General features: G+C 36.9%; 2 protein-coding genes across 2 annotated transcripts; one reads left to right on the top strand and one right to left on the bottom strand.

The window, feature by feature from the left end:
- Positions 1–1,404: 1,404 nt before the first annotated feature.
- smu1a (SMU1 DNA replication regulator and spliceosomal factor a) lies at positions 1,405–6,270 on the top strand. Its single transcript, XM_084430192.1, has 12 exons — positions 1,405–1,552; positions 2,116–2,326; positions 2,429–2,581; positions 3,505–3,615; positions 3,730–3,858; positions 3,939–4,058; positions 4,152–4,268; positions 4,740–4,867; positions 4,949–5,075; positions 5,191–5,358; positions 5,463–5,615; positions 5,900–6,270. The coding sequence occupies exons 1-12, from the start codon at positions 1,527–1,529 to the stop codon at positions 5,996–5,998; spliced, it is 1,542 nt and encodes a 513-aa protein (XP_084286318.1). The 5' UTR covers positions 1,405–1,526; the 3' UTR covers positions 5,999–6,270.
- An 854-nt stretch (positions 6,271–7,124) lies between these two features.
- Positions 7,125–24,123, bottom strand: elp1 (elongator acetyltransferase complex subunit 1). Its single transcript, XM_084430191.1, has 37 exons — positions 24,005–24,123; positions 23,312–23,491; positions 23,034–23,186; positions 22,854–22,935; positions 22,587–22,667; positions 22,088–22,173; positions 21,839–21,938; positions 21,669–21,759; positions 20,953–21,076; positions 20,590–20,683; positions 19,623–19,853; positions 19,297–19,467; positions 19,119–19,203; positions 18,181–18,336; positions 17,876–17,982; positions 17,632–17,735; positions 17,485–17,538; positions 17,270–17,375; positions 16,666–16,781; positions 15,735–15,808; positions 15,420–15,498; positions 15,193–15,272; positions 14,977–15,105; positions 14,708–14,793; positions 14,479–14,627; positions 13,612–13,735; positions 13,419–13,516; positions 11,570–11,771; positions 11,425–11,486; positions 11,287–11,349; positions 10,559–10,619; positions 10,350–10,463; positions 9,109–9,220; positions 8,779–8,906; positions 7,761–7,912; positions 7,394–7,469; positions 7,125–7,308 (listed from the first exon to the last, which is right to left on the bottom strand). Exons 2-37 carry the CDS (start codon positions 23,459–23,461, stop codon positions 7,241–7,243), a joined length of 3,948 nt encoding a protein of 1,315 aa, XP_084286317.1. The 5' UTR covers positions 23,462–23,491; positions 24,005–24,123; the 3' UTR covers positions 7,125–7,240.
- Between the last annotated feature and the right edge of the window lie 682 nt (positions 24,124–24,805).

The raw sequence follows: 24,805 nt of genomic DNA, 5'->3' as shown, positions 1-24,805 counted from the left end.
AGCCCTGTTACATTTAGTCTCTGTGTTTAATGGCAAGCATTGAAATTCTAATCGGTTAGAAGAACGCATTGCATATGCACTTAGGTGCAAATCACGCAGGTCTGTTTTCTGAGGTAGGCCCAAATTATGCACATTAATACGAATGAACAAGTAAGTGCTGTTTCGTGGTGGGCAATTAGATTTGCAGCAGTGAGCTGCTTTATCTGGGCAGTTAAATGCCCATGGTGTTGTGCCCTCATAAGAGACCAGTATATGAGGCTGATGCAGCAATAAACACTTTAACCTTGGGAGACCTTCACTCATAGAGCGATCTGGAATAAAGACGTCTCTTTGACGCCCTCCACAGACAAACACAGAACTGCAGCTCATTACGGGAACAGTCAGAAGTGATGCGTGGAGAGGATGATAATGACACACCGGCCCTAGACAGAGCCTGGAATACAAAACATGCAATCACAGCAGGATTTTTCAAGTGCTTATGATCATTAGCGCCTGTGTTCAGATAGAGGACTCTTACTCCAGACTAATTTAGACTATGCTTGGAAGAAAGATTAAATGGCATGGATTGGATTGATGATCATCATAATGACCCAACAACCATTTAACCTTAATGTAACATACTGTACCGGTCATAAGTTTTCTTATACAATAGAAAGCCATTGTTTTAAATTGTAATAATATTTCACAATACTATTATAAAAAAATAAAAAAATAAAATAAAATTTTGATCAAATAAATGCAGGCTTGATGAGCATTTAGAGACTTCTTTCAAAAACATTAAAAATAGTTATGTTTCCAAATTTTGACTGGCACTGTATGTAAAGGACAAACTGAGATGTGTCAAATATTATGGTGATGATACTGAAGTAAAAAAGTCATTAAAAAAAAAAACACTTAATAATAATAATAATAATAATAATAATGTTTATTGTATATACATGGTAGATAATAATTGTAAAGAGAGTTATTTAATTAATATTTTATAAATTTACATGAAACAGCTCTGGTTTGCCCCACATCAAATTACAGGCAAGGATTGCTATTGAAGATATTGTTGATACAATTGTTTGTTAATTGCTAAATTGAGATTCAAGTTCAAATTCAGGTTCAAGCTGGGTCATGTACTAGTGCTGTTCCCTTTATTTCTTTAAAATGTCCTATATTCCCTATATAAATGATCTAAATACCTTTTTGTTTTTTAAATGTTTTTTTTTTTTTTTTTTTTTGTATTTATTATTATTAAATGAGTCTCTTACGGTGTTAATGTACTGCCTGGTTCACTGAATCGCTCTATAAAACATTTAATTATCAAATTAAGATTTGTGAATATGAAATGTAATCTTTTTATAATTTCAAAACAAATAGTTTGTCTGTGGAATATCTGGTGACGGATGTTTTTGAAGCCGCTAGGTGTCGCTGTTTGAGTTTAGTTCAGATGAACTCAGAGCCGTAGAAGAAGACGTGCGTGTCGTTCCTGTGTCTTCAGCCTCTCTCTTTCCGCACAGAAATAGTAGCATTTTTCAATCATGTCTATTGAAATAGAGTCAGCAGAGTAAGTAAATAAAATTGTGTGTTTGAAAACATGACATGAATGCATAATTGTGTCATTTAAACGAGCACCATTTTTGATGGCTGGTTTTTGCACCGTTTAGGTGTTGGGTTGTTTCTCTGGCTAACTGTGTTAGCATTATGAGGAGATTAGGTTTTGCACAAAGTTTATATATTAGATCGTTTTTCTCTTTTATATTTTGGTATTTAAAGTATTGAAGCTCAGCCTGCTTAGTATTTTGTCCGGTTTTAGTTGCAAAAACAGCTCTAGATTTCTCTGCTTTTATTTAATTAGAAACAAACAGACCATATGCAATACCTTTTGATTTATGCAATTTTAGAAGAACAATTTAGTGTTATATTGTAGATATCATATGTGTATTTTTTGCAATATTACAATACACATATGATATATATATATATATATATATATATATATATATAATGTTATGTTCCTAGACATTGCTGTTTTATTTATATTTTTGGTGAAAAATTCCCTAATATATACACTCACTACTGTCTTTCAAGTAACTCTTACTGAAATGCCTTTTTGTCATGTTTCTCCAGCGTGATCCGTCTAATCATGCAGTACCTGAAGGAAAACAACTTGCATAAGACTTTAGTGACACTCCAGGAGGAGACGACAGTGTCCCTCAACACAGTGGACAGTATTGAGAGTTTTGTGGCCGATATCAATAGCGGTCACTGGGACACTGTACTTCAGGCTATACAGTCCCTCAAACTCCCTGACAAGACCCTCGTTGACCTTTACGAACAGGTGAGAGGCAGAGAAAATCAGGACTTTTATAAGTTTGGAACCTTGATTGATCAGTGAATAATTGGACACATCATAAGTGTTTTTTTTTTGGTCTTTTTACAGGTCGTTCTTGAGCTGATTGAGCTCCGAGAGTTGGGAGCTGCCAGATCTTTGTTGAGGCAGACGGACCCCATGATCATGCTCAAACAAACCCAACCTGAGCGATACATCCACCTGGAGAACCTTCTGGCTCGCTCATACTTTGACCCCAGAGAGGTGATGGATCTGAAACAATGCACTGAAAACACTGTGTCATGAGCCGTTCGTGTGAACGCACTTTGCTCTGAAACACGCAACAGACAATATAATTATTTAATTAAATCACGATATCAAGATATCAAGATTTTAGTTGATAAAAGCAGATAAAAACACAACATTAGAGAGCTTTTATATTATGATAATTGTAAAAATATTTTCGGTTCTTTATGAAACCGATGGGCCTCAGGCTTCTCTTCAGTACACCATAATATTGTCACTGTTGGGCAGAAACCTTGCATCTCCGTATTTCAGTTTTTTTCATGAATCATTACTATTGGTCACCCTTTACGTTTTTCTCTGGGTTTTTACAAATATCTAACCAATGAAAAAATTCTGAAAAAGAGCCTTTGGATCCTCAAACTGTCGGTGAAACCTTATAATTCCACCCAGCCTCTATTGTGAATGAAGTGCTGCATACATTTTGGACCGTTTTTACTCAAGAAGCACTATATAATGTTTATGTATATATATAAAATGCTAATGTTTTATGTATTTGAGGTGCGGAGAAGAGTGTCTTGATCATTTGTCATGTCACTCCCCACTTGTTGTTGAATTACAGCCAGTAATGTCATAGCCTGTGCATATAACTTCATTATTAATAACATGAGATTTTGGCCAAATGACACAAAATTGAGCAGCCACTTAGCTACAATAAACGTTATGACCTGTAAGTTGATGAAAACGTAATGTGATGCACTTGCAGCCTCAGATACAGCCGTTCTTATTTATTAATTATTTTAAAAAATACAGTGGGTTTTTTTTTCTTCTTTTTTTTCCTTTTCCTGAAAAGTAGCAGTTTTGAACATACAAGGTTTCCACCTGACAGCAACAATAGGCATCTCCATTCTGGATGATTTGTGACCTGCTATGTTTATTTGTAGGCCTATCCTGACGGCAGCAGTAAGGAGAAGCGTAGAGCAGCCATAGCTCAGGCTCTCGCTGGTGAGGTCAGTGTGGTACCGCCGTCCCGTCTGATGGCTCTGCTTGGACAGGTGAGCAAAACTTCCCTTCATCATGTTACCGTACACTGATCTGAGAATTACACTTAAAAAAATAGTTTATATTACTATATTTGACGGTAATTGTCTGTTTCTCTCTCTCTGAAGTCTCTGAAGTGGCAGCAGCATCAGGGTCTTCTGCCTCCTGGTATGACCATTGATTTGTTCAGAGGTAAAGCAGCTGTGAAGGATGTAGAGGAGGAGCGATTCCCCACACAGCTGGCCAGACACATCAAGGTACACTGACCAGCTTCTGTCCTCAACAGTTACAAAAGATGAATTTGTCTCTCACCTTTTTTGTTTTGTTTTTTTTGTAGTTTGGTCAGAAGTCTCATGTTGAGTGCTCGCGCTTCTCTCCTGATGGCCAGTATCTGGTCACTGGATCTGTGGACGGATTTATTGAAGTATGGAACTTCACTACTGGAAAAATCAGAAAGGTCTGTGAATCTACCCTGAGGCTTATTCATCTGCGTTTGTAATAACGGTTTATGTACGTGTTTTTCATAATGGATCATGTGTCTGTTGGACAGGATCTGAAGTATCAGGCTCAGGATAACTTCATGATGATGGATGACGCAGTGCTGTGCATGTCTTTCAGTCGGGACACTGAGATGTTGGCCACAGGAGCCCAAGACGGCAAGATTAAGGTCTCATAAACACTTTATTGAAATTGAACAAATAAATAAAACCGTCATTATAGGGTTAGTTCACCCAAAAATGAAAATTCTGTCGATTACTCACCCTCATGTCATTCCAAACCCACAAGACTTTCAGTTGTCTTCAGAACACAAATGAAGATATTTTTAATGAAATCTGACAGATTTCTGTCCCTCCATTGAAAGTCTGTTCACCCAAAACTCTAACTGTTCAAAATATCCAGAAAGAGATTGTAAAATAGATCCATATGAATCTAATGGTTATCCAAGTTGTCTTAAGAGACATGCTTGCTTGACGCGAGACATTCTCATGTTGCGCAACACGTTTGAGCTTCCGCAAGAACCAATGAGGTTCATTCTCACACAGCACATTTGAGCTTCCACAATCCTGAGCAGGATGAAAATGTATTTTGTTTTTACAGTAGGAAGGCTGATGTATTGATTATTTTGCTGTTTGTCCAGGTATGGAAGATTCAGAGCGGTCAGTGTCTGCGGCGGTTTGAGCGCGCTCACAGTAAAGGAGTCACCTGTCTCAGCTTCAGTAAAGACAGCACTCAGATTCTCTCCGCGTCCTTCGACCAGACTATCAGGTGAGCACTGTCAGTGTTATCACTGTCCTCAGCTTTCACAAAAACCACAGCAAAATTAACTTTGTGTTTGTTTCTAAATAGGATTCATGGGTTAAAATCAGGCAAGTCTTTGAAGGAATTCAGAGGTCATACTTCATTTGTAAATGAAGCCACACTTACTCCTGACGGACATCACGTCATTAGCGCCTCATCTGATGGAACTGTGAAGGTAATGTTGTTGAAATTATTACCTATTTAGTCTTTTCTCAAATCTCTCAAGTAAAGATCTCATAAAATGTAAAGGTGAATATCTAAATTCTGGCTTTGTATTTCCTTTCTCCCAGATCTGGAACGTGAAGACCTCAGAATGCACCAGCACATTTAAGTCTCTAGGCACCTCTGCGGGAACAGACATCACTGTTAACAATGTCATCCAGCTCCCCAAAAACCCAGAGCATTTTGTTGTGTGTAACCGATCCAACACTGTTGTCATCATGAACATGCAAGGCCAGGTGAGGATGTCAAGACTCATGAATGCTAATGAAAGAGGATGACAGAATTGAAATTATGTGTCCGTCTGTGCATTATGAATCTCTGATGTTTTTTCCTGTTGCAGATTGTGAGGAGTTTCAGCTCTGGTAAGAGAGAGGGAGGTGATTTTGTGTGCTGTACTCTGTCTCCACGTGGCGAGTGGATCTACTGTGTCGGAGAGGACTTTGTGCTTTACTGTTTCAGCACAGTCACAGGAAAACTAGAGAGAACCTTGACCGTAAGCCCTCTTTTCAGTCCATCTTTCTCCTCATTCATTCATACAAATAAAAATAATATTAGAATCTTGGTTTCCAAAAGTATTGTTTTAAAATATTTATGTAAAAAATATTTTTACTTTTTTAATTTTAATCTTCCATCCCAAAATATATATATAATAGATATATATATATATATATATATATATATATATATATCTCTAAGTATAAGAAAAGAAAAAAAAATCACATTGAACATGCACAAAAGGATTTGTAGATGCTGATTATTTGATCTGTGTCTTGACAGGTTCATGAGAAGGATGTTATTGGCATTGCCCACCACCCACACCAGAATTTAATCTCCACATACAGTGAGGATGGGCTCCTCAAACTCTGGAAGCCATAACAAAACATGTGGCATCGAGATGCGGATCCTGATTAGATGGGGCGGGAGAATACAATTAGAATATGTTGCCTATTTTTATCCCTTTTTGTGTATATACCTGTTTTTTTTAAGTGCAGTGGATAACTTTTTCATTTTTTTCTACAGTGTCAAATTTGGCTAATGGAATAATCTGTAATTTATAGTAACAAGTTTTTTTGATCCAACAATAGATCATTTTCAATTGTTTTTTCTTGTCATTTTTTTTCTCTGTCCATTAAAACATTTGACTGCAAGTAGTTGTATCTGTTGACTGTTGAAAAGCTAGAGATGTAGATTGTTAAAAAAAAAAAATAGCCTAACCAATATTTGTGATTAATGTCAAGTGACATTAAAATTTGTAATCATAAAAATATTTTCATGTTGAAATACACAAAGACAGCAATTTAAATATTTGATATTTTTAATCAAATTTGTTGAATGTTGTTCTAAGTGCCATGAATGAAGGCCAGTATCATTGATTGCAATACTGAGAATTAGCAATTATAGCCATTCTACATTACAGGAAAATTATAAACAAGGCCTAGATTAAAGCAAATATTAATTGCAGAAATTAAAGTGTTATTTTTCAGATTAATGCAAACTGATCAAATTTTAAAAATTAACTTGACAAAAGTAACATTGGTTAGTTTAGGTTAGATTATGGGGCTTAACCCCTTCCCAGTCACCCCCAATTTTGGCAAGTGCTGCATACATGAAATGCCCAAAATAAAAAGGTTACTGCTCATAAGTAATTCTGAATAGAAACATAACACACATACATTTAGAAAGCCAACACTTGAGAGTTTATAGTTCAAGACTCAAAATTAACCAGACTGTTATTAATATTGAGATATATAAGCTCAAACATATTTTGAACTAAAATAATCTGGGATCACCAGTGATCCCTGACTGGTAAGGTTAATAACAAATTAAAATAATAGATTTGTATTAATGATAAAAAAAATGTTTTGCATCGATTCTTATACTGAATATATGTCTAATACTCTATATAACAAAAATAAGACCAAATATATAATTGATTGTAAATGATGAATAATTATATTAAATGATAATTACAGCTATCCAATCAAGCTCACAAGACAAAAAAAACATTTTATAAACTTTAATTCATCCATAATATCCCATAAAACAATGCAAACATTTTATTTGAATAAAATACAATAATTAAAACAAAACAAAAAAAGACCTAAAGACACATGCGAACTATTTGAGAATGCTGAGTTTCCACTTGAAGGTGTTTCTCATCTTGGGAGCGGTCAGGGCTTCTGCGTCTGAGGAGTGAAAAGGATAAGTGTAGATTTAAAACAGGTGACATGAATGAAACATCCTCACTGAAAGTACAGAGTTACTCTTTACCTTGCTGAGGCACAGCGGGTCTCTGCTGCTGAAATGATGCCGTAATGCTATTGGCTGTTGAGTTAGGACCCGTGAGCTGGAGAGAGAAGAAACATGATTCACAAGTGCAAAAAAAAAAGTACATTTTAGACCACAATTCTAAGGGTCGGAGAGAAATGAGACAAGTAACTTTGAACAACATAGTAATAAATAGATAACAAAAAATTTATATTTTTTAAATGTAACATTCTTTGAGGGAAATCAGAATATTCCAATAATCTCAAGTTCCAAATAAAATAAAAGTTCAGTACACAACAAACTAATTCTGAGCTAAGCTATAAAAAAATACATAAAAAAAGCTGTTAAGGACAGCCTGTGTGTGACTCACTGGAGTTTGGCCCTGCTGCAGGTTCTCACTCCAGATCTCTGGAAGGGCCGTCTCCATGAGCTGCAGCAGGACACTGTAGTCTCTCTGCAGGCTGCTGGCCGGACCGTCAAACTGGAAGAGCACCAGAGCTTTCAGCAGGCTGTGAACTTCCTCTGCAGGGTCAGACAACAACAATCATCAGTGTGAATCACATGGTCTACACACACAGAATACAGCTTAATAATATCTTAATCATGTCAGTTCTCTACCGTTTTAAAGATACAATGAGTCAAACTATGCCAAATTTAGCATTAAACTGTTACCCATACATTTGTTGATGCCTGATTTTACTTGAACAATTCACAATTCCTTTCCTTTACAAACTTTAGTGTGAATGATGGGGGTTTTTTTGTATGCATGTATGTATAACTATGTATATGCATAAGTATTGCTTACAGTTGTTGACTTACAATTGTTTATGCCAGATTTTACTTGAACCATGCACATATATAGCCTGACTACATCAGACTTCGTACTTCCGTTCAATTTCAGTTCGCTTCTGTACTCAGTCTGAGATATCGACCTGTCTTTCAGTTTTCCTCCGGCCTCAAAACAGCCGGCCAATCAACGAACAGAGGGCGGGCTGAGAGCCGTGACGTAGACGCTGATTGTACCGTGGATGCGTAGTTTTACTTCACATAATCTGCAAAAGTCGTTCACAGCCATGTTCACTCCGGTATTTCGCTCGATAGTTTTGTTTTCGCATCATACATGTGTTTACAGTTGAAGTTCAATGTGGCTGAGTCGGCGCATAACACACTTCTTAACCAAACGGTGTGTGATTGGCTTACGGGTAACCAATGATTTTAAACTTCAGACTAGCTGAACCTTTAAACTCCCCCTGCGAGAAAGAAAACGCTTTTCTATTACGCCCTTCCAGACTCTGTCTACGAAGCAAAGCGAAGTAGCAGAGTTTGGTATTACCAGGCTAGCACATATATATATATATGCATGTATAATGTTTTTTTCTTCGGCTCACCTCTCATCCTATCAACAATGGTGATCATTTGAATAAGTGCGTTCAGGAGGGCGATGTCCTCAAATGGGCTTCCCTCCTTCAGACTGTGTTTCTTTCCCTCTGCTTTCCTACGATTCTTAGACGACCTCCTGCAGACAAATTTCAATCTCTGCATCAGACTTAGCTTGACATTTGAGCTGCTGAAACATTTCAATCAGTGGTCTCAAACTTTATTGGAAGTTCCATGTAATCCTGAAGACCTTGATTAGCTGGTTCAGGTTTCTTTAATTAGGTTTGGGCAGAGTTTGAGACCACTGATTTAAGTGAAGTGGTAGCAGTGATGTCACTCACGATGAAATGCGAGAGTTGCTGCGGGAGTATTTTGAGCCAAGATGGCTGCCGGTCAGGACGCTGCTGGCCTCAGAGTAGAGTTCAGCATCTGCACAGTCAGCACCATCCTCATCTGAAATAGAACAGGAAGGGACTGTCAGTGAGCAACAGGAAATAGTTTAAAACCAAGTGTCCTGATAAACATTGCATGTGACTAAGGAATATTAAGCGTAGCGTTGACTCTCAGCTGATCCACGTCTACTGTACCTATAGGAATATGATGTCTATCACTGTATATAAGCTCCTTTATTCTGATTGTTCCAATCCAATCTGACTCCTGACCTATAATGCTGCCTGAATCAAAATCACACACTGTTCGTTCGTTGGCCAGAGGAGAACCCCCCGACTGAGCCTGGGTTCTCCCAAGGTTTTTGGTTGGGAGAACCAAAAACCTTTTTTCACCTTTGTTGCCATTGGCTTTTGGCTTGCTTAGTTGGGGACATTAAATTTAAAATTGAATTTAGTATTCAACAATAATATTGATCTGCCTGCATTGACACCATTATATGAGAACTGAACTGAGCTGGACGATGGCATCACGGTTTTCTCCAGAGCGGCTATATATATATATATATATATATATATATATATATATAAAAAAATGAACTAAATAACGTTTTTTACAACAAAATGAAACATCACTGAACTTACTTAAGCTGGACTGTGACGCTATTTTCTTCTGGAAACAAACTTTGTTGCATTGTCCTGTTATCTCTGTAAAGCTGCTTTGAAACCATCTGTATTGTAAAAAGTGCTATATAAATAAATGTGACTTGACTTGACTTGAGTATTATCAGCAGCTATCGCGTTTCTCAGGAGCTAATTACCCTCCTCCCTCCCCAGTCAGTATTCGGCCTTCTGAGTGCCCTTTGAATCAGAATAAATTCTCGAATTATGTTGTACTTAAAATCTTGAATTAAAACATTCAATACATTTATGTTGGTTCTGTTCTGTTGACCCTAAGGGGGGGTATTGCTGCTCACCCTGCTCTTATCCATGCTAGGCTGCATGGATGCACAGGGAGTTTTGCCCAGAACAGAACCATACCGCCAATCCAAACTATATGCTAATGGTCAATCGTATTTGACAATAGTGGTCCTGACAGAAACATCATCAACATACACTAAACATTAAAGCTCTTCATTAAAATATATGATGAGATCAAACATGTGAAATGGATATAATTACAACTTCCTGTTTACCAAATAACTCAAGTCTGGCCTGGGCTTTAAGTTCTCGGACCACAGCAAGACGGTTTTTGTGGCGGATGAACAAAGTCTTCTGGGACTCCAGGAAGGACGTCTGATTACTGTGAGCTAAAGGCAAACCAAGTGTACAGTTAAGATGCAGCACAAAATATGATACAAAATAAACAGGTCAATGCCAAGACAAGTAAAATATGATGGTTTACCATCTAAAAGAGCAGACTTCAGATTTGTCTCAATGATGTCCTGTCTGTTGTACAAATAAATCTGAAATGAGAAATAAAAAAGAAATTAAGTTATGATACATAGAAACATAAGAGTCTTAAAAAAAAAAAAAAAACATTATCGACCATACTCTTCAACAGTAGTATATAATTCATATATATATCGTACACTACTGAGTATGGTCGATAAGATTTTTTAAAAGTCTCTTAGTCTCACCAAAGATGCATTTATTTGATTTAAAAAAAAAAAAACACAGCAAAAACAGTAATATTGTGAAATATTATTAAAATTTACATTTGTTTGAATATGTTTTAAAATGTAATTTATTCCTGTGATCAAAGCTAAATTTTCAGCATCATTACTCCAGTCTTCAGTGTCACATGATCCAGTGTCATGATCCCATGAGAGCATTTATTTGAAATAGAAATCTTTTGTAACATTATGTCTTTAGTGATCAATTTAATGCATTCTTGCTGAATAAAACTAATTTCTAAAATTATGAATTACTGACCAAACCTTTGAATGATAGAGCATATATGTAGTTCATTTATTATTTGTTGGTATACAGTATGTTGTTAATTACAGATCATTTTATACAGTTTAGCAACAATGCTGCAATCAGAATCAAGTAATCCAGTACAACAATAATAAACATTACAACCTGATAATAATAACAGATAAATAAAGACACATGAACGAACAGGCTCACCAATCTCAGCGCTTCTTCCCATGCAGATCCCTGTATCAGAGCGGATATCGCCTCCTCACAGTCCTGACAACACACAGACATTAGCACAGCACATTCTTGGAGAGCAGAACTATGACGAATATGAAATATGCAGTGTACCTTAGCATACTGCTCCAAACACAGGGCGGCTTCTGTGTGCCTTCTGGCCTCTAGAAGTTTCTCTGAAAACATCACACACACAAGATGGCTTACGGACATTCGTAATCTCAGTAGGAAACATAGATACATAGCAGAAAGGTCTTACCTGCCAGGTCTCTGGCGAGCAGTGCCAGCTGTTCGGATGGCAACGGGATGTGTGTTGCCACGGCGAGGGCATGCCTCCAGCTCGTACAGCTAACGAAGGCCTGCAGGGCACGGGTCGTCTCTCCACATCTCCATAGCAGAAGTCCCGCCAGCTCCGCCTGCTGCTGCTCAACTAGATGCTCTGCATAGGCCACGCTCAGGGTCTGATGACATCACAGGGGTCGAGGGTCAAGATCATGTCAGCATTGCTATTTTAAGTTAACTGAATTAATGAAAGTCACAGGGTTTCTGTTCTCCTGTTTCTGTCTGACGATCTCCGATCTCTGTGTGCGAGTGACGTGTGTGTGTGTGTGTGTGCTTCAATGAAAGCAGCACGTGATTCAACTGACTTAGAACTACCTGTGCATTAAAGGGTTTCAATGCATACATTCCAGCCAATCAGAATAGAGTATTCAGACTAGTGTTGTCACGATACTGGAATTTCCAACTTTGATACGATACCTTAAAAAAATATTGATATTCGATAACATTTTCGATACCACAGGGAAAACTGCCAGATATGCCGCCATGCAGATAATTTGTTATTATCTCAGAATTTTTGGATAAGTTTGGTACTTTTGTTGTAATAGCTTACACACAGAACAGGGAGGCTTTATTTGAACTACATTTTACTTTTTCTTTCTATTTTTTGTTGTTGTAACAGTCAGTAATAACATAAGAACAAATTGCAAACAATAGCACAAATAAATACAATAGAATAAAGAAACAAATGAAATAAACATGGCTTTACATTTTTCAGGTGGGTCTAACAGTAGTATTCAGGTAAGAAATACTACAGAAATGAAGTAATCATAATGCTTACAATTAAAGTTACAAAAGTTATTCAGTCAAGAGCAGCAAGTGATTTTCTCTATATTAGGATGCTGTCACTTTAAGAGCTTATGCACAGATCTAATATACTGTTACACAACGTGCGTTTTCTCTATTTACGTGGTGTGGCGCAATGGATAAGACACATGCCTTTGGTGTGAGAGACCCGGGTTCGAATCCACTGTGAGACACCAATGTGTCCCTGAGCAAGACACTTAACCCCTAGTTGCTCCAGAGGCGTGCGACCTCTGACATATATAGCAATTGTAAGTCGCTTTGGATAAAAGCGTCAGCTAAATGAATAAATGTAAATGTAAATTTACGTTGAATACTTGGCAAGATGGGCATTTGACATAATTTTGTATGTATTTAAACGTTTAAGCGCAATAAGCCATGAAAAAGAGGTACATTTGGTACTCGAGAGCTGTTTGAGAGGCGGCTTTATGTGCAAGCTTTATGTCCACTGCGGGAATGACTACAATTATGCGCAATACAACAAGCACTATTCAGCCGAAGTGAATGAGACGAGTGACAGGAAGCGGGTGTGCGTCAATTCGCCGTCGGAGAGAAGAGAGAGTGAGAACATGCAGATGGTATCGGTGTATCTGTAGTGACACTGAAGACTGGAGTAATGATGCTGAAAATTCAGCTTTGCATCACAAGGATAAATTACATTTTAAACTATATTCAAATAGAAAACAGTTATTTTAAATTGTCATAATATTTAACAATATTACAGTTTTTTTGTGGTATTTTAATCAAATAAATTCACCCTTGGTGAGCATAACAGGCAGATAAAATTTTACCGATCCCAAACTTTTTAACGGCAGTGTGTATATATATATATATATATATATATATATATATATATATATATATATATATATATATATATAGGTGAGACAAACCTTGACTAACGGACTTCAGGGAAAAATAAAAATGTTACAAATATAAAAATATGGACCATCTATAAAACTTGCCTTGTATTGCTCACTGTCTGAAGGATAGAGCTCAAGAGCATCACTGTACAGTTTCTGATCTTTCACCAAGTTTAACAACTCTGTGAAGTGTTCTTCATCTGGAAAACATGAGGTCGAACAGGAGAAATAAACATGGAGACAACAGTGAATATTTGGTGTTGTATTCACTAGAGACATCCTACAAGGCCCTTACCACACTTGCTGAGGTGATGTAAGGCCTTCTTGTATCTCTTGAGGTGTTTATCGATGGTGTAGCGCTGGTAGTTTGGCTCCAGGGTTTTCAGCATGTTCAGGAAGGGCAGGTACTCTTTAGGGTCCTACATGTTTGAGAAGAAGCCTATAAACCACTACAAAACAGCGTCTACAACAGATGTGTGCCGAAACTAGAACTAGATCTCATCATCAAAAACGCTGGAAGTGCCTGTTGTGTTGCATCATTTTATAATATAAAATGTAATATAAAATTATATAATATGATACATTATAGGAATACAAATATGTATTTATATATTATTATTATATTATATTATTCATTATTTATTAATTAAATTGTACTAGTTCATTTTATAATATAAAATAATGCAATATAATACAAATATGTGAAATGGCTGCTTATATATGAAATGATAAATTTTATTCATTATGTTTACAGAATTGTAATTTGTTCTTTTCTATTATATAATATAAATATTATATGTGAAATGGCTTCTGATATATAATCTAAAACATAATATAGTAATACAAATATTTGAAATGGCTGCTTATATATGGAAAGGTAAACTATTCATTATGTGTAGTATCATAGACTATAATATAGTGAAATGATTAATTGTATTCATTATGTATTTACATAATTGAATTTGTTCTTATAATATAGAATAATGTAATGTAGTAATACAAATATTTGAAATGGCTGCTTATTTGTGAAAAGGTGAATCTTATTCATTATGTATTTAAAGAATTGCATTTGTTCATTTTACAATATAATAAAAAAATATAACAAGATATAATATAACATGTAAGAGTTGAGATATATCAGAGTGGGAATCTTCTGACTGACCTTCTGAGATTTTTCAGCCACCATGAGCACTAGGCCAAAATCGTAGGTGCCGAGGGAATGCTCATACAGCTCGTTTACATTGACGAGGAAGAGAAGATACTTCAGAGCTTCCTCTGCGCTCACGCTGTTGGAGCCGCTGGGGGGGTTCACTAGGCACAAAAGCACACAGATGTAACCGACTCAAGCCCAGTAAACAAACATGTTTGATTATGTGTCTATTGAGGCTCACCTCGTAACTCATGGACCTTCTGTAGAGCGATTTCCAGTTCTGGTGTAGTTTTTCTCACGTGTGATGTAAGAATACATAAACAATATCTGTGTATAGATTAAAGCATGTCAGAGGAGGAAGAAAAGGGCTTGGCATACACTGTGTGTGAAATGTAATCTACCGGTAATCTTAATTGTAATCGAAAAAAAGTAGAAGTAGAAGGGCTATACTATACTGTACTTCCTGAAATTTATTTAAACATATGTATCATTTATAACAGAGGAACTGACTTCTGTGGGTCGAGAGTCTCCATTGTGGACCGGAAGGCATCACAGACGATGTCCACCTTCTTTCCTGAAGCTGTACTGGAGGCTGAGCGTGAAGGACTCGGGTACATTGTTGTGGTGGTGTCTTCCTCTCTATGAATGACAAAATACTTAAATTAATAGATAAATCATGAAAACACCAAAAGAGATTTAATCAATGCCTTTGCATTAAATACTTACTTAAGTTCAGTGAGGAACAGGTTGATGTGGTTGATGGAGTCAATCTGTTTCAGGAACATCTCAATGTTGTCAAGAAACACCTGTGAGAGGATTCATGGGATGGAGGGGGACGGCAGTGGTGTTATTAATTTAGTACTATTCTCTGAGAGGAAATGCAATCTATGGTGTAGAAGAATGCATTTAGATGTTACTGTAAAAGGAAATGAAATCAGAGTGAGGTCACTCACAGAGGGATTGTGGTCATAAATGAGGTTGAGGTTGATCCTCAGCTTCCTCATACTCTCGAAAGCATCTTTAAATCTGAGACTGAAACAAACACATTAAAATGATTCAAATCGATTCAAACCAGGTTCACTTCATTTATCTTTTTGATCTTAAGTTATTTTTTGAACAGAAAATAAAGAAATATATTTACATTTTAAAATACTAATACAATAAAAATTAAATGAATTTTTCGATGTGGAAATATGAATTTTTTTAAAAAGATCAGTACACATTTTGTTTACGTAGCACTGTGTGAAGTTTTTGTAAATGTAAATTACCCATCAAGCCATTTTCTGAGCTGAGAAAGTACAAGAGCCCGATGATGGATGGTTTCCAGGTTCCCTCGTGGCATCTAAAAAGCAACAACAAAAAATATATATTGTCACCTTCCTAAAATAATTGCCTAAGTAATTTTTTCAGGTTTCTCAGAAAACACAAAAAGCTGAAAAATAGCTTCAGAGGTTGAGTAGATTTTCGTTCTTCTTGATGCAGCTGCCATCATGAGAAGCTTGTAAAATTGCCTAAGCCTCATTGTCTTTTGACTTAGGCAAAATAAAACGGCCTAAGTCGCACTCCTGACATAGGCCATTACACTACAGGGGTAGAACTGCATGATCTGATTTTACCAGAGGTGGCCAGCATCATGAGAAAACGACTTAGGCAATTATTTTAGGAAGGTGACGATATATATAAACACACACCACCAAATATTCTGAAATAAACAACCACAAATTCAGTACAAATAGACTTTTTTTGGAGAAAATGTGAATGGTGCTTGCCTATGAACACTATGAAAAACACAATGCCAGGATGCTGCTGCTTTTTAATTTTTCTTTATTAATTTATGAAGCCACATTGCCACAATAAACGTTATTGTTGCATATTGTATTGATATATTACAACGCTATTATATTTTGTGCAGGGAATTCGCTTATTTTGTTGTAAATAAAAAAGCCAGACAATGTCACTGCTAAATTCCTATAAATATTGTGGTATTCCACCATGTTTCTCACTGACATGCCCCCAACTCAAGAAAATCCCGAGCTTCTCAGTTCTCACTCGTATCTACGACTTATTTACGGCGTTTATGTGAGTTCAACTCGTAAATACAAGTCATTTCAACATGACTTGAACGCACCATATGTCATTCTGATGCTTGGATGTGGCTCATTTCCTAGAAAGATAATTACTTAATCACTTTCTGTTCACCTGCAGTATGAGTCGGGTGTCCTGGGGAACCACAGAAACAATACGAGAGCCTCGTTCCACCTTTCTTACAGTCTCATCATTCTGATTGGCATCTGAGCTCAGAGCTGACTGCAGACCTATGCAGGGACACCAATAACATCATACATGTATATTTACATTTCTATATACCTCTATTTAGATAAAACACTGATCAAAAGTTTTGGGGTCTTAATTTAATGCTTTCAAAGATGACAGTAAAGACATCTATAATGCTACCAAACATTTAGATTCTTGAGCAGCAAATCAGCATTATTAGAATGATTTCTGAAGGATCATGTGACACTGAAGACTTAAGTAATGATGCTAAAAAATTCATCACAGGAATAATTACATTTTACAATAAAAAAACTAAATTAATGTTGAATTTGTTTTTTATATTTACAATTATTTTAAACTGTAATACTATTTCCCAATATTACTGTTTGATCAAATAAATGCAGCCTTGGTGAGCATAAGAGACTTCTTTCAAAACAAAACATCTTACCAACCCCAAACTTTGAACAGTAGTGTATATTTATATGATATATATTTACATATTTAATGTCTTCGATGCGTTCACACGTACCTTTTACAGAGAGCGTGCTGATGTTGAGACAGTGGCACATATGAGAGTGTGTGGTGAGCAAGAGGAAGTCATCATAAACTACAAATGAAGATATATTGGAAGCCACCTGTGGAAGAGAAACTCTAATGAGCATAACAGCCAAGATGTTGTCACTAACACAACAAATGTAATGTAATTTATATCCTTGTTCTCATTTTTGGGGTCCTCATACCTACCAGTGAGTCACCGATATAGAGGTGTGATCTCTCAGTGAGGCCTATCAAGTATTCCTATTAAAAGACAAATTCATGAAGCATTTATTGTAATTCAAGGGCAAAGCATGACCGACAACTCAGTTCTGTCTGGAGAATATATGTATTTACTTCTCCGCTGAGGGAACACAGTGCCGTCTGAACACAAGGCCGGGGGAAGTTGATGGTATTGCCAGTTGAATCCTTCCATTCTGTTAGACTGAGCTCTGAAGAGTCTGTATGGAATATTCTAGCATTAATATCCTTTATATATGTCATATGAAAAAAAAAAAAAAAAAAACACTTAAAACATGATTAAACATACATTGTGTTGTAGCCATTTTCAGTTCCTGTTACAATTAATGAACTGACTGACCCATAAGAAGTTTCCGGATCTGTCCATCTTCAAGTTGCAGGGCCACAGTGCCATTTCTGAGGCTGTGGCACAAGCTGATCACATGACCATCCACAGGAACTTCTGACCTGAGAAATGACCAACACCAAGAATGTAAGAAAAAGAGACACTGCCAAAAGTGCAGAGTTTAAAAAATTCACAAGTTTGAACAATTCTCAGCCCCTGAGCTCATGTCTATGCTCGTTAGATCAGTCTGTCTTTGTGTGAGCTACACTAAATGCAAGTGTGAACAAGACCGGAGGAGTTCGTTATTTTAGAGGCAGCACCTGATCTCCAGTGTGTCCTTGGGGTCATGGCCGTCTGATGGGGTCAGTTTCAGCAGGCGTGTCAAGCACACTCCGTGGGCCACAGCCAAAAACAAATCTTCACTCAACCACAGCAGCAAGCGCAGCGTTAGAGGTTCCCCATGATCCACGGCAACCCTGCACACACATCTGCATCAGCACACCGAATACAGGCTGCATGTCATAGTCACACAGTAGTGCTCAATCAATCTGCTTGCCTGACTGAGAAAATAACAAAACTTAAAACTCTACACAAGCACAGGTCTCTGAGAAAACAGTGAAAAAGACATTTAATATATTAGTTTTTTTGCTCTGAAAGGTTATTTCACATAAATTTGTCGAAAATGTTTTTATTAGAGCTGCATTAAAATATTCATTAAATGCAATATATTTTGCACCACCATTCAAAAGTTTGTCATCCAAACTATTTTTTAAAGAAAAAAATAATTGTATTCAACAAAGAATGCATTAAATTGATAAAACGTGACAGTTCTTTTGAACTTTCTATTCATTAAAGATTTTTTTCACAAAAACATTAAGTAGGGAAAGTGTTTTTTAACACTGATAATAATAATAAATGTTTCTTCAGCACCAAATCAGCATATAAGAATGATTTTTGAAGGATCATATGACACTGAAGACTGGAGTAATGATGCTGAGAATTCAGCTTTGCATCACTAAATTACATTTTAAAATGTATTAAAATAGAAATTACTATATATTTTAAATTGTATGTTTTCTGTATGTTAAATCAAATAAAGGCAGCTTTGTTGAGCATAAGAGACTTTCAAATTCTTTTTTTTTATTTTTTTTTTTACTTTTACAGCTACATAGAAATCAAAGACGATCAAAAAATATTCCTTATTCAGTGGCATCTTCTTGTTAAATAAAGATTGGAGAAACTCAAAATCATCCTGTACCTGTATGTCTTTCTTAAGACTAATGGTGCTGAGATGACTTTAAAGCCAAGAACCCTGGGTACACCTCCATTTTCAACTCCACCACCTGAATACAGGAAACACAAGTGAATAAATCCTACATAACATGATATTGACGTTTTAAATTCTGATAAAAGTTTCAAATTCGAGTATGACTCACCTTCCCCGTAAACATAAATATGCCCATCGGCTGTGAGAGCTGCGAGCTCATTGGTCCTCTGGGCTTGAGAATGGAAGGTGACCAAGTTGACAGGAACAGGAAGTTGAAGTTCAAACGCACACATAGGTGGAGGGATCACACACTGGCGGAATGTTGTCACCAGAATTTTATCTGCAAAACACATGTTAGTTAAACACTGAAACCATTCACTTCAATCATCAATTGTTAAAATGCCTTATTTACAACACAAATGAGAAATAGTGCATTGTTTACAACATTTCAGTGATTCGTCAATTATTCAAGAGTTGGACAATGGCCATGCCTACCTCCATCAATCACTGCCACATTGGCGTTGTCATGGGAATCATTGCCATGGCTGCGCTGAGTGCTCCAGCCCCAGTCGTAGGTGTAGCTGGCCCATCCTCGAGTCAGGAGGTGGAGACGCAAGGGCTTCTCCGGATCCCAACACACACACGCCGGAGCCCTGAGGGGCTCATTGCCGAAATGCAAACTCTGCTTCAGATACCAGTGATAATTCCCAACAGTCCACAGCTGAACTGTGAAAGAAATAGGTCAAGAGGTTTAAAACCAAAGCCCTAACCTTGATAATGAGTATCATCACCAGGACTTAATCATTTTTTGGGGGGGAGAGGGGGGTTAGGTGTGATTTTCCTGATGAAAATTCTTTATTGCGATTTAAAAAAGAAATAGAATTCCAGGTATGCTGTGCTTGTTTTTTAGGGCTGCACAATTTGGACAAAATCTTGTGATTATATATCAATATAATAAAGAAACAATACAATAATATAAAATTAATAATAATTATTATTATTATTGAATATATAAAAATAGTAAATAAAAACAAAATAAGAAATATAATATAAAAAAACTACTATAATATGTTATTGTAAAATAAAAAACAGGTATTTAAAAATATTATAATAATAATAATTTTATATTACATTACAAAACGAATAGTTATGGACATCTGACTCTTGTTAATAAGCTCTTATTACAAGTATGGGAAGATTGGTTGGAACATGTTTTCCCAAATGCATGTAAAAGTGACTCAAAAGTGATGATGTGAGAATGAAAATACTGGCGGATAATGAGTAACATGAAAAAACAGCACATATATTTATTTAATTATATCGGCCTTTGTGATTTGATAATTGCACGAAGCCATATTGCGATTTCGGTTTTATTTTGATTAATCATGCAGCCCTAATCAGCACCACTGATTATTACTCACCCCATCACTGAATATGCAAAGCAGTTTGATTTGCATCTTACTGTATGTGTTGGGATGGTTGATCTCTCCAGGCTTCAAGTCTTCCATCCAAACCCCTAGTACAGTAGAGTCACTGTTCCACAGCAGCTCCTTCACCTGCAAAACACAGACCATTTTTATATTTATTCCCCATGATTTATAGCTTGAATCTAAAAAAAAAAAAAAAAATCATATAGAGAGGAGTTCAGTGTTGTCAAAAGTATCGGCATCAGTGGCCAATCAGAGATATATATGTTGAGCGTGTGAACACAATGGCTAATCAGAGGTGTTTAAGAATCCGTTCAACAACGCTCAAAATGCAAGAGGGAAATGCTGGTATCGTCAAATGTTTTATTTTTGACAACACTAGAGGAGTTAATATCTACCTTGACCTGGTCCTTTCCAAAAGGCAGTGTAAAATCTCCATGCATCAGTCCATTCTTTTCCATGAACACCACGCTGTGTTTGTTAGGGTGTCTCTGTGTGGAAGCGATCAGGCTGCCAGTGGGTCTACAAGAAAAATATGCTTTTTTAATATTTAATTTTAATATAATATTTACAGCACTTGCAGGAAATGATGGGTAAAAGGGCATAATTTCACTTTCTGTCAGGACCACTATCGTCGAATACGATTGACAATTAGCATACAGTTTGGATTGGCGGTATGGTCTGTTCTGGGCAAGAACTCCCTGCGCATCCATGCAGCCTAGCATGGATAAGAGCAGGGTGAGCAGCAATACCCCCCTTTAGGGTCAACAGAACAGAACCAACATAAATGTACTGAAGATATCATTAATTCAAGATTTTAAAGCACAACATAATTCAAGAATTTATTCTGATTCAAGGGGAATCAGAATGCCAAATCCTGACTGATGAGAGGAGGAGCTGGGGATGGAGGAGGGTAATTAGCTCCTGAGAAACGCGATAGCTGCTGATAATACTGAAGGAGCTTATACATGTATGCAGTGATAGGCGTCGTATTCCTATAGGTAGACGTGGATCAGCTGATGCGAGCTTGACTAACGTGACCTGCCAGAACTGATGCTACGCTTGATTTTCTGTAAATAGTTTGAAAAGTTAAAAGACATTCAGGATGTCTTACTTCCAGCAGAGAGGGTGTTCCAGACCGTTAACGACCTCGCTGGTGGCCTGCAGGACACATTCTCGGTTCCAGATACGAACCTTTCGAGCACCTGAAGCAAAAACGCAGCTATATTTTAACAGTCACAAACTTTTTTATGCAACAACAACCGTAAAAAGGGAAATTCTCACCAGCCTTGGGACAAACAGCACTGACGGCAAAGAACTGCCCATCGCCTCGCCAAGTGACCCTTGGCTTCCTGTCGTCCCACGGCAGGGCAGGCTGCACTTCCTGTGAAAGTGGATCAGAACTAGGTGAGAAGGAGGATCATATTCAAAACAGGTTGAAATGCCAATGGTCTCCTGGTGATCCTCAGCTCGGTATCATACTTGCTGGCTGCAGTGGGTTGGTTTGGTAAAGTAGAACAATACTAAACTTACTGCTGCTTTCCGTTGGGCGGCCTGCTTGCCCTCAGAGCCATGAAACTGAGTCTCCTTCTTCCCCCAACCAACTGTGATGAACTTATCTGATGCACAGAAGCAAAATAACCAATCAGGCACTATATCTGCTCATATGCAGTGAACACAAGTCACCTGCATGAAAGCATGATATTCACGGTTGGGAATTCTAGAATTGGATACTTAAGGTCAGGAACTGGATCCTTGTTATAAAATTATAATTTTGATTCCTCTTATTGATTCCTTTGTGTGCATTTTAATGACTTGAAACGCAAGAAGCGCAAGAAGACCCATGCACTGTTTTCTATGCAGCACACTCATCCAAAGCGCACAAAAAAAAGTCATTTTAATGTGCAAGAACATCACACCGCTGTTTTCACATCCAAAATTAGGAATCGATAAGAAGAATCGGACTAACATTTAAACGATAACTCAATCCTAATGATACTGAGCATTAAATGAAAACTTTTATTAGTTATACCTTCGCCAAAGTCATCCTGATTGATTGCAACCTCCGTTATTGGCTCAAAGTCCTTGGTCATCATGATAATGGTCTCCTGACCTGATATGTCGTATAAGACACAAATGGACACAATGCAAAATGTCATTATTATGCACTTCTAAACAGAACTAATTGAGTTACACAGAAATTTGATGAGAGGTAGGGTTATTATAGTTAACTAAAACCATAGTTAACATTGTTAGAGTATTTCAATGATTCTAAAATAACATTGCTAGAGATACAGACCTGTGGTCAGAGTCACCAACTCCTGGTCTGGGCTCCAAGTCATACCGGTTAGACCACTGTCCACACTGCCAACACACTCCAACTGTGAGAGAGAAATTATTAACACACAGTTAGAGCACACATGTTTAATAAAAAAATAAAAAAATTATGTAAGAGCATTTAGATCAAATGAATGATCACCTGACTGGTGTTGAGGTTGCAGAGAATCACATCACCACTGGCAGTGGCCACACACACTGACTCCTGATCTGGCAAATCTTGTATTGCCACCACAAGCCCACTACCATCCTCTGGGAGATAGTCATCTGTCGTCAGTGAAACCTCTTTATAAACCTATGAAAGCACATTATACAGCAAGATTAATGTATAGCTATTTGGTACTAGACACTAAGTCAGTCAGTCTCTCAATCTTCTGGGGTTTGAACCCTTATGGAAACTTAAATTTAATCTAGAAATACCTCTCCGGTCCGTGGGTCGTACTCTGTGATGGCAAGTTCGGAGGCCACCAGCACTGTTCCATCCTCGCTTCTGATGGTGAAACACTGCGGGGATCCCGGGATAGGAAGATCCACACATCTGAAGCGCTGCAGCAGGCTGAGGTTTCTCATTTTGGATGGATGCTTTCAACAAGATGAGATCTGAAACAGGAGTTTATTTTTTGTATTACTGCTTGATTTAATTTGATAACATGAAATGTTCTAACATGACATAGTGGAAAAGGCACTGCATGTATCCACATCAACTTCATGACGTGCATCCTGGGATGCTTTTAAAACACATTCCTATTTATGCTAGAGATTTGTTGGTCACTTCCCTTTACTAACAAAATAAAGTCTGTCCAAACTTTTGACTGGTAGTGTATACCATGTTAAGTGATTACAAGGTAACTCGAGACATGGTATATGTCTAAAAAAAACACGTTACTGTCATGATGCAAATACAATATATGGTTGTATCATAATTTCTCAATGCAGTGTCACTAAATTGGATCAAATAGATATGTTTAAATAGACAACAGGCTCTTATTTATCCAATAAATAACTGATTTCAATGTGAGAATCATTTATAGGACTATAAAATGTAAAGTAAACGTCTGTCTTTATTATGGCACACAATCAAGTCAGCGTATGTCTAAAAGAAGTTACACTTACCTTGTTGTATTATCTATTCTTTCTATATGAGGTAAATTAACATTTGTGGAATATCAATTCACAACACACGCACGTTGTTGTCAGTGCAGTGTCTGACATCGTAGAAAAAGTGTCGCTGTGCGGTGACATGAACAGTTGCGCGCCCTAGCGGCGTGGAGGAAACAGTGTTAGATGTCAGATCAATTTCCATGAATCGGTTCTTTTGAACTGTGCTCTTCAAAGAATCGTTTAAGAAAAAACAATCCAGCGATTCAATTTAGTGTAAGAAAATAAGGGTGCAATTTCATGACTTCAGTTTGGTCAGTTTGTTGAAGCCATGATTAATCTTAGTAAATAATACAGTTTCCATTTACATTATTAAACAATACTAAAATTCATTTATTTATTTGGGCTGCAAACGCATTGCATCATGTGATGTGTGTGTTTGTGAATAAATATTGATAAAACTGTCATTCATTCAAGGCGTAGATATAAACGCTCTTACGATGAGCTCACTTATTGGTTGATTAATTGACTAATTGTACATGATTGAAAAGGTGGTTTTGTGAACCGGTTCAACTGATTCATAAAAAATATGAAAAGATCCGACCAAACCGATTCGTTTACGAGTCGGACGGACATGGTTAGGAGTAAAATTACATATAGTATTTTATGAACAAAACAAACGACATTGTATTTGAAGTGTTACATCGGCCAATCTCCTGTATATAATTATATGACTTAGGCCTAATCAAAATAACCCTGACTATTAATAGTAATTACAACAGTTTGTAGCTTCTGAATTTGAAACTAGCTTGAAAG

This window comes from Rutilus rutilus (genome assembly GCF_951802725.1).
Source record: "Rutilus rutilus genome assembly, chromosome: 14".
In the NCBI taxonomy this organism is placed as follows: domain Eukaryota; kingdom Metazoa; phylum Chordata; class Actinopteri; order Cypriniformes; family Leuciscidae; genus Rutilus; species Rutilus rutilus.
The sequence above is the reverse complement of the archived record's forward strand: the minus strand, read 5'-3'. Positions and strand labels throughout refer to the sequence as shown.